The sequence below is a fragment of the Bombina bombina genome, chromosome 3 (assembly GCF_027579735.1).
Source record: "Bombina bombina isolate aBomBom1 chromosome 3, aBomBom1.pri, whole genome shotgun sequence".
Taxonomy (NCBI): domain Eukaryota; kingdom Metazoa; phylum Chordata; class Amphibia; order Anura; family Bombinatoridae; genus Bombina; species Bombina bombina.
Window position 1 is genome coordinate 268,530,372 of NC_069501.1, and position 13,362 is coordinate 268,543,733.

At 35.0% G+C, this 13,362-nt stretch overlaps 1 protein-coding gene across 1 annotated transcript in view; it reads left to right on the forward strand.

The window, feature by feature from the left end:
• The window catches only part of WSCD1 (WSC domain containing 1), a 349,543-nt gene extending 337,964 nt beyond the window's left edge, over positions 1–11,579 (forward strand). Inside the window, 5 exon segments of the mRNA XM_053706293.1 lie at positions 5,303–5,381; positions 5,383–5,413; positions 5,416–5,477; positions 5,479–5,500; positions 10,856–11,579. Coding sequence (XP_053562268.1) covers positions 5,303–5,381; positions 5,383–5,413; positions 5,416–5,477; positions 5,479–5,500; positions 10,856–11,208 — 547 coding nt within the window. The 3' untranslated portion in view covers positions 11,209–11,579.
• Positions 11,580–13,362: the final 1,783 nt, after the last annotated feature.

Below are 13,362 nucleotides of genomic sequence, written 5' to 3' on the forward strand. Positions count from 1 at the left end.
GAAATTATGTCACAAATTTGGCCATATTGTTCACTATAAGTAGTCAAAAATGTTACTCCTTGTTTGTTAAACCTGGTGTTTGCAGTTCTACTCCTATCTTTTTTTGACAATAATTCACTTCTATTGCGTTCTACAATTTCCTTCTTTACCCCTTCTACCATCTTTCTGGAGTATTCCCTAGATACTAGCCTCTCTGTTAGCTCATTAGCCTGTCTACTGAATGTTTCTTTCTCTGAACAGTTCCTTAGCATCCTTATAAATTGTCCTTTGGTGATAGCCTTAAACACCCGTTTTGGGTTACTGCTCTTTGCATGTAAGATAGTATTTTTGGCAGTTTCCTTCCTAAAGACTTGGGTTTCAATATGTCCCCCATCTGCATCGGGGACTCCTGTCAGAGTAATGTCTAGATAATTTATACTAGCTCTGTTTGATTCATATGTAAAGCTAAGGCCTTTGGTGTTTACATTTAAATCCTCAATAAAATCTTTCAACTCATATTCATTCCCTTTCCAAATCAGTATCAGGTCATCTATAAAGCGTTTATAAAATACTATTTTGTCCCTATGCGAGTTCCCCTCTCCAAAGATGTGGAACTGCTCCCACCCACCCCATATAGAGGTTAACGTAGGATGGTGCAAATTTAGCACCCATATAGCAGTTCCACATCTTTGGAGAAAGGAACTCACCATCAAACAAAAATAGTTATGTGTTAGTAAATAATCTGTTACTTTAAGAATGTAATCACAAAGTTCATTGCTAAAATGACCTGATCTGATTAGGAAATACTTTATTGCCTTTAGTCCCTCTGTATGCGGTATGGAGGAATAAAGAGACTTTACGTCTACTGTAAGCCATAGCATATCACTGTTCCAATTTGCTCACTTAGCAGGCCCAAGTAGATGTTTGGTATCTTGTAAATGACTTAGTAACTCTTCTACAAATGGTTGCAAAATGGCATCTAGCCATTGCGACAATCTTTCATTTAGGGAACCTATTCCACTGATTATTGGTCTGCCTTGTATAGGGGACCCAACCTTATGTATCTTTGTAAGATGGTTAAATACAGGCCTCACTGGATTTGATACTTTTAGATATTCCATGGTTTTCCTCATCAATAATACCTATATATTTCCCTCATCCAATAACAACAATAATTCCCTTTCATATTTCAATGTGGGATCACCTCTCAACAGAAAATATTGTTCCCTATCCTCTAGTTGTCTTCTGGCTTCACTTACAAATTGTTCTCTGCTCATCACCACTACCGAACCTCCTTTGTCTGCGGCCCTAATGACTAAGTCATTATTTTCTTGTAGACTTTTCCGGGCCACTCTCTCTTTTTTTTGTCAAATTATGCTTAGTGATAATTGCTTTTTCTGATAGATCCGTAAGATCTTTCTCTACCCTTTTTTGAAAGGCTTCTAACGTATGTCCTCTCGTATGTATAGGGTAAAAGGATGAATTATTTTTAAATTTCGGTAGTGTTGCAGGTTCTATTGGAGCCGACCGCTCCCCTCTGAGTACAAGTCATTCATAGTGGCTAAATCACATACTTCATTAAATGTGAGTCGCTACAATTGTAGACAAATTTATGTTGTCTACTTACTAACATGTTCTTTTTGCAAAATACAGTACGTTGGCAATGACCTCAAGAGAAGTCAGGTCACGCATACAAGAGCATGTAGGGAACATAAAGTCAGGCACATTAACGAACACCACTGATCACGCACTTTAAACATAGACACAATAAGGACCCTAAAAGCCTAAAGTGGACCATAGTGGAAGATATCCCCATTACCAAAAAGGGGGGAGATAGGGGACAAAACTCTGGGCTAGACAAGAAGCCTATTGGATCCTGAGATTGAAAAACCAGGAAGCCAATGGGTTTAAACAGTGAATATGATTTAATAAATTATTGAATTAAACTTGGTGAAGATTTATATAAAGATGGGAAGAATATTTTACAAAATTAATTATATATACATTCACTTTTTATATTTAACATAGTTATCAAACTTGAACAAAATGTGATATATATATTTAGATTTTTTACACAAGAAATTGGTGGAATATTGTATGCACTGAATTGAAAGATCATATGTATGCAATCTAATGTCTAATACTTCCCATTGTCATCTTGCTGGTGTTTCTGATAACATTATTAAGTACACCATTATGTATATTATCTAACATGTTTCCAAATTAATCGAGTAAGGATGCTAGTAAAAGAGAAAAAATGTGGTTGAAAGAATTGATAAAAGTGTACAGAAAACTATATAAATACAAGAATGTGAATATACTATAGTTAGAATATAGTTAAAGTTAGCACTTGATGTTTAGTTAAATGGTTAAGTCCAGGATAGGGTTAACTGTACATCTACGATGTTCAAACAAGGAAAAATAAGGTATTGGCTAAGGATGTCATTTTCATTTAACTTATTAAATGAGGGCATCAGCTATTTAAGGAGAGGCTTGGCTGTCACTAATTAAGCTATGATTACGGCAGGAGTAGCCGAAACATGTCAGCATTAGTGACAAGCCTACCTGAGGATGACTGTAACTGGAGCTGAAGCTGCAAATATGTTTTAAAAGAATTTGTAATAAAGGACATTTTAAACTACCTGCTGGTTCTGGATCATGCCTTTAAATCGACTATTTCATATGTATAAAAGCTGCTTTATCCTACAGTACATCTTGTCATTCATGCTACTGTGTTATCAATACACTTGACTATATGGCTGATTTTTGCTTTGCCTGCTACACTGCCACAGAATATGTTGTCCTGCTAGCAAATGGTCTCCATATTAAGTTATTTCCATTGTACACTGCATACACTGCTACATATATTGATCACTTTACTTTTGGGTGTAGCCTCTTTCACTACTTATACTGTGGTTACAGTATCAACACTATACAAGCACATAGTTGAAATGTGACATGCTTAAGGCCTTAATCCTTCACCTTTTAGTTCAGTGGAGTTCAAAGACCAGATAAAGATATATTGAGTCATTTGAAGTAGATGTACTGAAGATTTTATTGGGAGGTTACACTGGTTTATGTATTTCCTGAAGTTGCTCTGGTTCTATGTATCATTCAAAATAGTCAAATAGGATTTGTTTTTCGATCTTTTCTTCTAGCGGGATAAATAACTAGTTACATTCCTAGCTACCATATCTTCTTGTACCAATCCCATTTCTTTACCAAAAAATCTTAAGAATGAGTGGTTCTCATTTTCTTCCATTGTGTGTACTTAAAGAATGGTGAAAGCTTAGGCATATTCTGGAGTGTTTTTTCCAGTCATAGATATGCATTATTTATGGTCCTATGTTTGAGATAGTTCCAATGATCTAAAGATCTCCTCTCAGGTTAAATGATCTCAGAAGCCTTGTCAGTACTGTGAGGTCCCTCAAAGAATTTTAGAAACATAAATTGTACATTGAGAGAGGTTTATTTCACTAGCAGGGTTCTGTATGTGAAGGAGAGACTTTATTTTAAAATATAAGGTCTAAAATAAATCCTAAAGATTTGTGAGATTTGCTCTCCATGGCAGCGAGTTTTTGATCATCAGACCCTATAACTTATGTTCTTGAAAAAGTGATAATGTAAGTGCCCTGGAGGTTTGACTTCATAGCCATTCTACTGCTCTTCTGAATATATAGGAGACTATAGAAACTCTATTTGGTTCCTAAAAAAAGGAGGAAAACAATATTGTTAACTGAAATTTTGTTGTGTTTCATACAATATTAGACATTTAAAGGAAATATGTTAATTGTAATTCTATTAAATTTCCATTATATCTAAATCAGTTTCTTGGACTTGCATAAGAAAGTAATCATCCATTTTAACTATCATTCTGTTTACCATACAAAGCAGTTTCAGTGCCCTGCTGTGGTTACAATAATAATTCATTTCTTCAAATGTGCAACCCTTTTAACTATGAGCCTGAAGTCACTGGTACATACTTTTTTGTGTAGGCTCATGTTGATGAGTGAAACAGTACTGGAAAAGAAAAAAACAAAGCGTAGTACAAATCTAACCATGTTAACCAACCCTCTTAATTGTGATATTTTATGATATTTTATGAACTCCTGAATACTCCACAAACTTTACTATATGTTACTTATCTTATATAATGCTCAATTTGTTTTCTGTTCTTCCTATGTACTTTGTTATAACATTTTCTAAAAGTAAAAATTACTCCCCTAGTAGAGTAAGGAAAACACTTTTTTCTTTAAATAATATATTATATCATTATTTACTTGTACTTCTAAATGTATCTTTAATTTGTATTATTTAAGGGCTGTTTTTTATATTTGATTATTCATGGGCTATTGCTGTTGTTGTTTCAACACAATTTTGTTAATATATATTATATATATCAATACACATCTATCTATCTATCTATCTATCTATCTATCTATCTAATTAGAAGCTCCATACTATCATCAAATATAACTACATTCTCCAGGGGTACAGGAACACACTTTAAATTAAGTCCAAAATGGAGAGATCCACACTCATTCTACATTTTGGACTTATACTCTATGTATATATTATTTTAACTTAATTGTTTCTATTATACATACAACTCCTAATAAAGTATAATCAGTAGTTCACGTGTCCATGGCAGTCCTGAAGCAGCTTGTTTGTCATTAATTGGTGTCTGTGAGCAGCAGATACTAAATGCATGGAAAGCAATGAAAACACACACACTTGAAATGGGCCTTAATATGCTGGTTAATTCTGATATGTTTAAATAATATTATTAAAAGGCACTAAGTTCATTAATTAAGCCTATAAGTAGAGGTTTATTGCTTCAACTGATTACTATACTAAGAATCATGTATCTTACAATACAAGTTAAAAAAATACAATATGAAATATTGTATTAATATTTTATTTTGAGAAATAAGTTTCAGGAAATGTTGTTGGTTTAAAAAGGATAAAATAACAGATGGTTGAAGGAATTTAAATTAATAAGGAGAGGGATGTAAGTGAAAATGGTCAAATGATTTTAAAACAGAGAAAGCAAGAAAAGATGGTTATAAATAAAACTATAATTTGTTTCAGTTTATTGTATGAATTAGGCGTTGAAGAAACAGCAATATTACCCCTGTGGATTTTTCTTAAGGTCTGCAAATTCATGGAAGACATGACATTTGTTGACTGATTAAGAATGAAAGCCCATCTGTAAAGTGAGATTAACGAGAACAGTATGTTCCTGTTTTCACTAACAGATGTCTGATATATAGCTTGTATATATGCAAAATTAAAAAAGTCATTTCTTTGACAGGATTTAAAGGGTGGAAAAAAATCATTGGAGGAGTGGCCGCACAATCTGTGTTAAGGGACCCATGAAAGTGGGCAAGAGAGAAATAGAAATTGTATGATTCATCAATTTTACTTATTAGAAATCCTACAACGCGCTTATTGCAGAGTTCAACAGGAAATTATGCTGGAACATTGGCTACGCAACAGGAGAGGCACTGGAAAAGTAAAGGTAATGAATAGAATAAGGCATTTAAAAAGTATATATTAGTCCTTCTATATATCAATAAAAACAATGTGGGGCACGTTATTTAAAGGGCCATAGATACCCAAATGTTTAAACACTAGTAAAGTGATGCAGCATAGCTGTAAAAAGCTGACTAGAAAATATCTCCTGAACATATCTAGAGAAAAAAGAAAGATATTTTAACCTCAAAATTTTCTCAGTAGCCACCTCCTATTGTAAAGGGATTTCTAAGCAGCATATTAGTATGTCTGTCCTGGGACAGCTTAGGGGATGAGCATTGTGCACTCTCATATTATTTCCCTATTCAGCTTACTATGAAATCTTATGAGAGTTAAGTCAAATCTCATGAGGATCACAGTAAAAGAGTTTCATGACCTCAGACACTGCTGATGCTGATTGGCTGCTGTTCATGTCTTTCATTTTTTTTTTTACCTTTTACACAGAACTTACTCTGCTGAGCTGAGGAGATTGGTGTAGGTAAATATCTTCCTTTTTTTACATAGATATGCTCAGGTGACATTTTCCTGTCAGCTTTTTTACAGTTTATACTGCATCAGGTTTCAGTGATTAGCATATGAGTATGATGTCCCTTTAAAGAGACAGTGGTACTATAAAAATGGTTTCCCATTAATGCATTTACAATGACTTATTATACAAGCTGCAGATATTTAAATACATGGGAAAACTGCACTTTTATTTTTGCATATGAAAAAGCTGTTTCTGCCATATGAAACCATAACCCGATAAATCGGGCTGCTCTTGGCAGGGAAAGGAGACCCCATAAGCTTATCTGACTAATTATTTACATAAAGTTTCCTTTATCTAATTTTCATTGTTTATTCAATGACCAATACACAGAGAGGAACAATGGTAAAATGGACATTTTAATACAGACTGCTTTAAATCCCCCATTGAAAGCAAGTTCATCTAAACCTTCTAGTTTTTATTACAAGACATTTTCATTATAGCGGGGATACAACAGGCAAAATCAGCTATTTTAAAAGACAAAATAAATGTAAATTATCTGCTTGTAAACAATTTAATAGATGCCAACACCGGCAACGACATTAAGGGGGCAGATAAAGAGTGGAGTGCAAACATTTGTGCCCCAGCTATATAACTGTTTATCACAGATATTTGCACTCATCGGCTTACCGTTCATATTACGACTTAAAAGTAACACGATTGCTTGAGTGCCATCGCGTTTTACAACTAGAATGATTAACGTGTCCTCAGAGCTCTGGTTAACTGTTTTGCAAAACTAAAAAGTTGCACAAAACACATCAAAAATAGCATCTAACACAAAAGGTTATAAAGGCTCAAAGATTTAAGTTCTCAGGTATCTTATAAAAAAGGCAGCCAAAGGACTTTAAACATATAGATACATACATATACATGTATTTATAGACATACAGTATATTCACATATAAACACACATGATATAGTATATAGTATAGTATATATATATATATATATATATATATTATATATATATATATATATATATATATATATATATATTTATTCAAGGTAAAGATAAGCACATCACTGGATTTAATAACAACTATTTTATTGCATGTGACGTTTCTGGGCATTCACCCCTTCCTCAGAACCCTGAGGGTAGGGTGAATGCCCCGTAACGTCACTGCCAATAAATAGTTGTTATTAAATCCAGTAGAGTGCTTATCTTTACCTTGACTGAATATCCTGCTAAGGAGCACCCTGGTTTGTGTTTGGGTTGGCGAGTGAGAGTGCACTTACTTGAGTTTATATATATATATATATATATATATATATATATGTAGCCCTCAGTTTACGCCAGGGTTAGGTTCCAGGAGGAATGGGTTGTAAATCGAACCATTGTAAATTGAAACCCAGTTATAATGTAAGTCAATGGGAAGGGGAGGAGTTAGGTTCCAGGCCCCCTCTCAAAATTGTCATGAAGTAACCACCTAAAACATTATTTTTAAAGCTTTGAAGATGAAGACTTTAAATGCTAAACAACATTATAAACCTAAAAATATAAATTGTATCATCATCATCAAACTAAGTTTGATGAACAGAAAACAGTTTTCTAAACATCACCTAATTAAATAATCACACAACAGACTGTATCATCAAACTAAGTTTAATGAACAAAAATGTTTTTTACTTGCATTTTTTCTGCAATCAGTTATCTGCATTGTAGCATGTTAGATAATATTGGGGTCTGTTACCTAGTTCTATGCATTTCAATCTGCAGTGATTAAGCAGTTAGGCACCCTCACCGGTGAAGCGGTGCTGGACAGGAAGATAATAGGGAAGTGGGTGCATAAATCTTGTTTGCTTGATAGATATGGTCTGATCTGTGTAAACAGATCCATTTAAGGCTGTTAAGTTGCATAATTTTGCTGCAAAACAAGGCGGACAGCTCCACCTACTGGCTATTTTAATTAGTGCATTGCTTTCCAAAAGCTTTTCAATAGCAGTCCACATGACTGAAGAAAAAGGGTTGTTATTCTAAACGGCACACATTAAACTGGCGTAAACCGAGGGCCACCTGAATATATATATATATATATATATATATATATATATAGAGATAGATATATATATATATATATATATATATAATTAAACCAATCTGCAGCTTGACCCATCTGTAGTCACCTGCCTGGGTGCAATGATATAGTGCTATTTTCAAACAAAAGAGTGCACTCACACTTTTTTCCAAATAGATTACTTAAAGGAACGTTTTTGGGGATGTTATCCCCTTCACTAATATATATATATATATATAGATATTAGTAGAATAAATAGATATAATATAATAAAGAGATTTGCAGTATGCAGTGGATACCTTTTATTGGACTAACATAATATTTCAAAGACAAGCTTTCAAGAGTTTTCCTCCCTTCCTCAGTTTGAAGCATACTGATTAATCTGATATAGAAACAAACTACATACAACAAATGGAAGGGAGGGAGGGGGTGATGAGAGGTGAGATGGGGTGTCATAAATAGCAGAGGATGTGTCTGAAGGAGAATATAGCTGAGAATAGCCAGAAAGAGTAAATAAACAGAGGAGAGTAAATCAGCAAGATGAGATGAAAAACAAAAGGAAAAAGGGGGGGGGCATGGCATGCGCGAATAGAGCTACAATAATGAATGAAAACAATTGGATATAATAAAGTTGAAACGAGAATGTAGAGAAAAATAAACCAATATAAGACAATAGGATGAGAGATTATAGAAAGTTTTGTTAGTGTGTGAGAAAGCTAGAGTCTACATTAAGTCCTTCATTTCTGGTGTGGAAATGTGTGATCATTTTCCTCTCAAGCGTCTTTCGTTCATTAGAGTCTTTGAAATTCCCTTTAAGAACTTTGATTGTGATGACCATCAGGGGTGCAATATTCGTTTTCCTTGTGTTTTTTGATCGAGTGTCTTATTAGATTCATTCTGAGATGCAGCTTTAGGCCAGTTTCTCCAATGTAGCAACCTCTGTCACACGCTGTACACTGTATCATGTACACAACATTAGCAGATGGGCACGAATAAGATAATTTAATATTGTATGATGTGTTATTGTGTCTGGCTGTGTTGTTGTCACATATATGTTGACACAGTTTGCAGAGTGATTTGTTGCTTTGTGCAGTGCCATTCTGTGTAAGCTTCTGTTCTGTGTTTAATTTGCTGCGGACCAATCTCTGTATCAGGTTAGGCGGTTGTTTGAATGCTAGTATGGGGGGTTCAGGAAATATTTTTTTGAGTGTGGGGTCCTCTGAAATTAGTGGTTGTAGCTCTTTAATAATTTTGCATACTCCTTCCAGAGTAGGGTAGTAAGTGACTACTAGAGGGGTTCTTGTTTTGTTTTACATTTTCTTTGTATTATAGGAGCCTTTCCTGTGGTGTTTTTAGATATTGTCCTTTCCTTGTAGCCCTTTTGCCTAAATGACTCTGACAGTGTACTCAAGTCCAGATCTCTGTATTTTGTGTCAGAGCAAATGCGGTGATATCTGATATTACGTTAGTCCAATAAAAAAGGTATCACTTCATACTGCAATACTGTAATATTTGAGCATCTTATCTACTGGACTAATACGGCTAACCCAATTTTCACTATATATATCTATATATATATATATATATATATATATATATATATATATATATATAAAAAGAGATGTGCACTCACAGGAACAAACAACTGGCTCAATACCATTGTTAGCCTGTTCTATGGCGATTTACCACCTGGGTGTAGCTTTTAAGCCCAGTAATGCTTTTCACAGCGTAGAACTTTCCTGTAGTATATCAGTCTGATCCTGCCTATTATGGTCAGTCCAGCACCGAAATACCAGGCAATTCCTCTCTGAACAAGGAACACAGCAACCCCAGATGATCATTTCGGCCTTAATTGGGCCTCATCAGTGAGTTGTAGCCATATTCCTCTAAGCACACTGAGCAAGGAGTCCACGTTTGGTTGCTCCTTTTTCCCATAGGGATACTAAATGCATACAAAGAGAAGTACACTCGCAGGAACAAACAACTGGCTCAATACCATTGTTAGCCTGTTCTATGGCGATTTACCACCTGGGTGCAGCTTTTTAGCCTAGTAATGATTTTCACAGAGTAGAACTTTCCTGTAGTATATCAGTCTGATCCTGCCTATTACGGTCAGTCCAGCGACAAAATACCAGGCAATTCCTCTCTGAACAAGGAACACATCAACCCCAGACAATCGTTTCGTCTTCATTGGGCCTTGTCAATAATATTCAAGTAACAATAGCCATGTGGTAGCGGGATGGCAGAATTGAGGCAACATTAGATTGGTACTCTCTCCTCTCTGCTGTCCTGTTTAGTATTATAATGGCCTCTTCTACTGATACAGGTTTCAAAATCAAAGATAATTGGACAGGGCACTGCATGGACAACTAAGAATTAAGCTGTATGGTACCTTCTGGATTCACCAGGAACCCCACAGAATCACTCCCATTGCCACATTGCTTAGTGTTATAACATTTAAAAAGCAAAGTTAATAATCATAAGCTGCTAAAAGAAATGCAGACATAAGTTTAAGGAATATAATTAATTGATATGGTCTCTTTTGACTGTCCATTTTTTTAAAATTATGTTAAAATAATTAATATTTTATACAATATGTTAGAGTTAGGCATATTATCAATTGACAAGATTTATATTTGCTTACATTTTTCTCTTATATATTGTTATGAAAATAAATAATTTATTTTTCATAGATTTAAATTGTTTGCTTATTGTTTATAGGAGCTATGCATTCTTTACTAAGTGGCTATAGAATATAAACGTTATATTAATTGTACTGTTATTTATGTTTTTCAAACAGAATGGCCAGAATTTGTTAATGGATATGCGTCATGGTGGGCCTCCCATGTTCTAGACTGGCTCCAATATGGCAAGAGACTTCTTGTAGTCCACTATGAAGAGCTGAAGAAAGATCTCATTAGAAAATTGAGGGAAATCGTAATTTTCTTAAATTTGCCAGTAAATGAGGACCGGTTACTTTGTGTTGAAAATAATAAAGATGGGAATTTCAAACGTGTTGGGTCTAGCAAGACAAATTTGCAACCATTTACACAGAAAATGAAGGATTTGATTGATGGATACATTAGGACGGTAGACAAAGCCCTAAGAGCACGGAACTTTACAGGTTTACCTGAGGAATACCTCCCAAGATGATATCTGGACAATGATGATTTCCTACCTTTTGTGGATTTTAAACATTAATAACTGCTGCAAAACTTTTACATATTTTTGTGTGCATTGAACTCTAGGCTTAAAAAAAATGGAATAGAGGTTTAGTTTTAGATGGCACAGAATATTATCATATTCTTTGCTTTTTTCCTCTGTACTAATGGCTGGGAATTTTATAGTTGTATATTATGTATTATGGAAAAAGGTTAATTCTGTTTATCCTTCTTGCTGCCTTTTAGCAAAACTGTCAAGAGTAGTTTGATATGTTGCAGTGCCAGAGCTTGGATTCTGTAAGGTATGCTTTCTGTAAAAATTGAATAAAAATGGTTGCAGAGGGGGTACATTTTTTATTTAAACACCCCTGTGTGATTCTTTTAGTTTATTGAAAGAAGGCTATTGAGGTAAATTCACTTTAAAAAAAAACAAAACAAAAAAACATTAGTCCTGTTATCTTTAATGAACGGTGATTGAATCAGATCACTGTGCATTTAGATGTTTTTAAATTATGAAAGTTTGTTGTCTTTTTTTTCCTCTACTTTTTTTGCTAAAGAAAATGGGATATTACAATTTTGTGATAATTAACAGACAATGTGGGTCTGATTATAAAGTATTTAAACAAAAATAAGCAGAAAAAAAATAGTGTTAAGTGTCTTTTTTTTATATTATCAATTAAAAATAAGATTAACATATTATAATAATTACAGGTAAGAAGGACCTCAAATAAGAAAACCTGTCAGTTGAAGGAATAAAAGTACAATTTATGTTTATGAGTTATTGAAGGTGCTAATATAAAATCTTTTTTTTTTGTCCATGTTGGTTCAGACAAGTATCGAGATGAAGAGGGAATCTTAAATCTGTTTCTTAACGCCAATATGAAAATTCTATCTGCATCATATAAACATGGCAAGAGAAAGCTGTTTTTTTCTTTCCTCATGCATATTTTATAAACAGATTTCTTCCAGGTTCTTCTTTCATAAATCTAAATTGACATCCATCTAGAGTATACAATTGCATGATTGATACAAAGACAGTAATGTTTATAACAAAACTGTCGTGAAGCTTACAGTAATTTATTATACGATACGGAAAAGCTGCACATATATCCTTTGTAGAGCACAGTATATATCATTTTAGCATTTGGAATGTCTATGGCAGGGGATTTAAAATATGTTTTAAAAGATATTTTTTAATAGATTGCTTTCTCCCTTAAAAGGCCAGTAAACCTAGAAAATAATGTTACATAATTCTGCACTATGTGCAGAATTATATAACATAATATTAGTGCTAGCTTTATACAACCTAATATTGCCACTAGAATTTTATAAAAAAAAAGGGTTTTTCAGACTCGCCCTCTGTGCTCTACTGAGCGAGTCTGGCTTTCCCTCAGAGCGCATCTGGCGAGCTGTCTAGTCACAGCCCAGCTGTCTAGTCATATTTTTACAGTGCAGCCTCAGGTAATAATAGCAAAAGCGCTCCCTGAGGAGCCCGGCGGAAGTGACATAGCAAGGGGGAGTCAGAGCGGGGTACTTGCCCTCCGGTGCCAGCCTGAGGGTGCGCTTTCACACTTTGAGATGATGGATTGTTTAAATAGATCACCCCTAAGCAGCCCCTGCATAGTGCGCTCTGTGTCTAGTGAAACAGAAAGCTACCGGAAGGTGACTCCACTCCCCACAGGCATTCTGTTTCAATTAGGAAGCAGGAAATTCGCAGAGAGCAGTATTGTGAGACTGACATTTCTGCAGGACAAGTAAGTTAGTATCTTGAAGGGGGAGCCCTTTGTACCTGCTTGCTGGGGGCGTAAGAGAGAGCCTTGTGTACATGCCGGGGAGGGGGGGGCGAAAGTCCCCTATATTCAACTGATGGGAGAATGGTGGGGGCTGTGTTCCTGATGGAAGGGGGTAGTTTATCTGAGAGGACGGTGGGCACTGTGTGACGTGTCTCAAGGAAGGGGGGAGTGGGGCAGTGTGTCTGAAGGTAAGGATGGTAGGGGGAGTGTGGGACAGTGCATCTGAAAGAAATGATTGTGGGGAAGTGTGTCTGAAGCCAGGGAAGGATGGTGTGGGGATGTACATCTGAGGGGGGTGAAATTGTTTGTCTGATGTGGGTGAGACTGTGAGTCTGAGTGACTGGTGAGGGGTG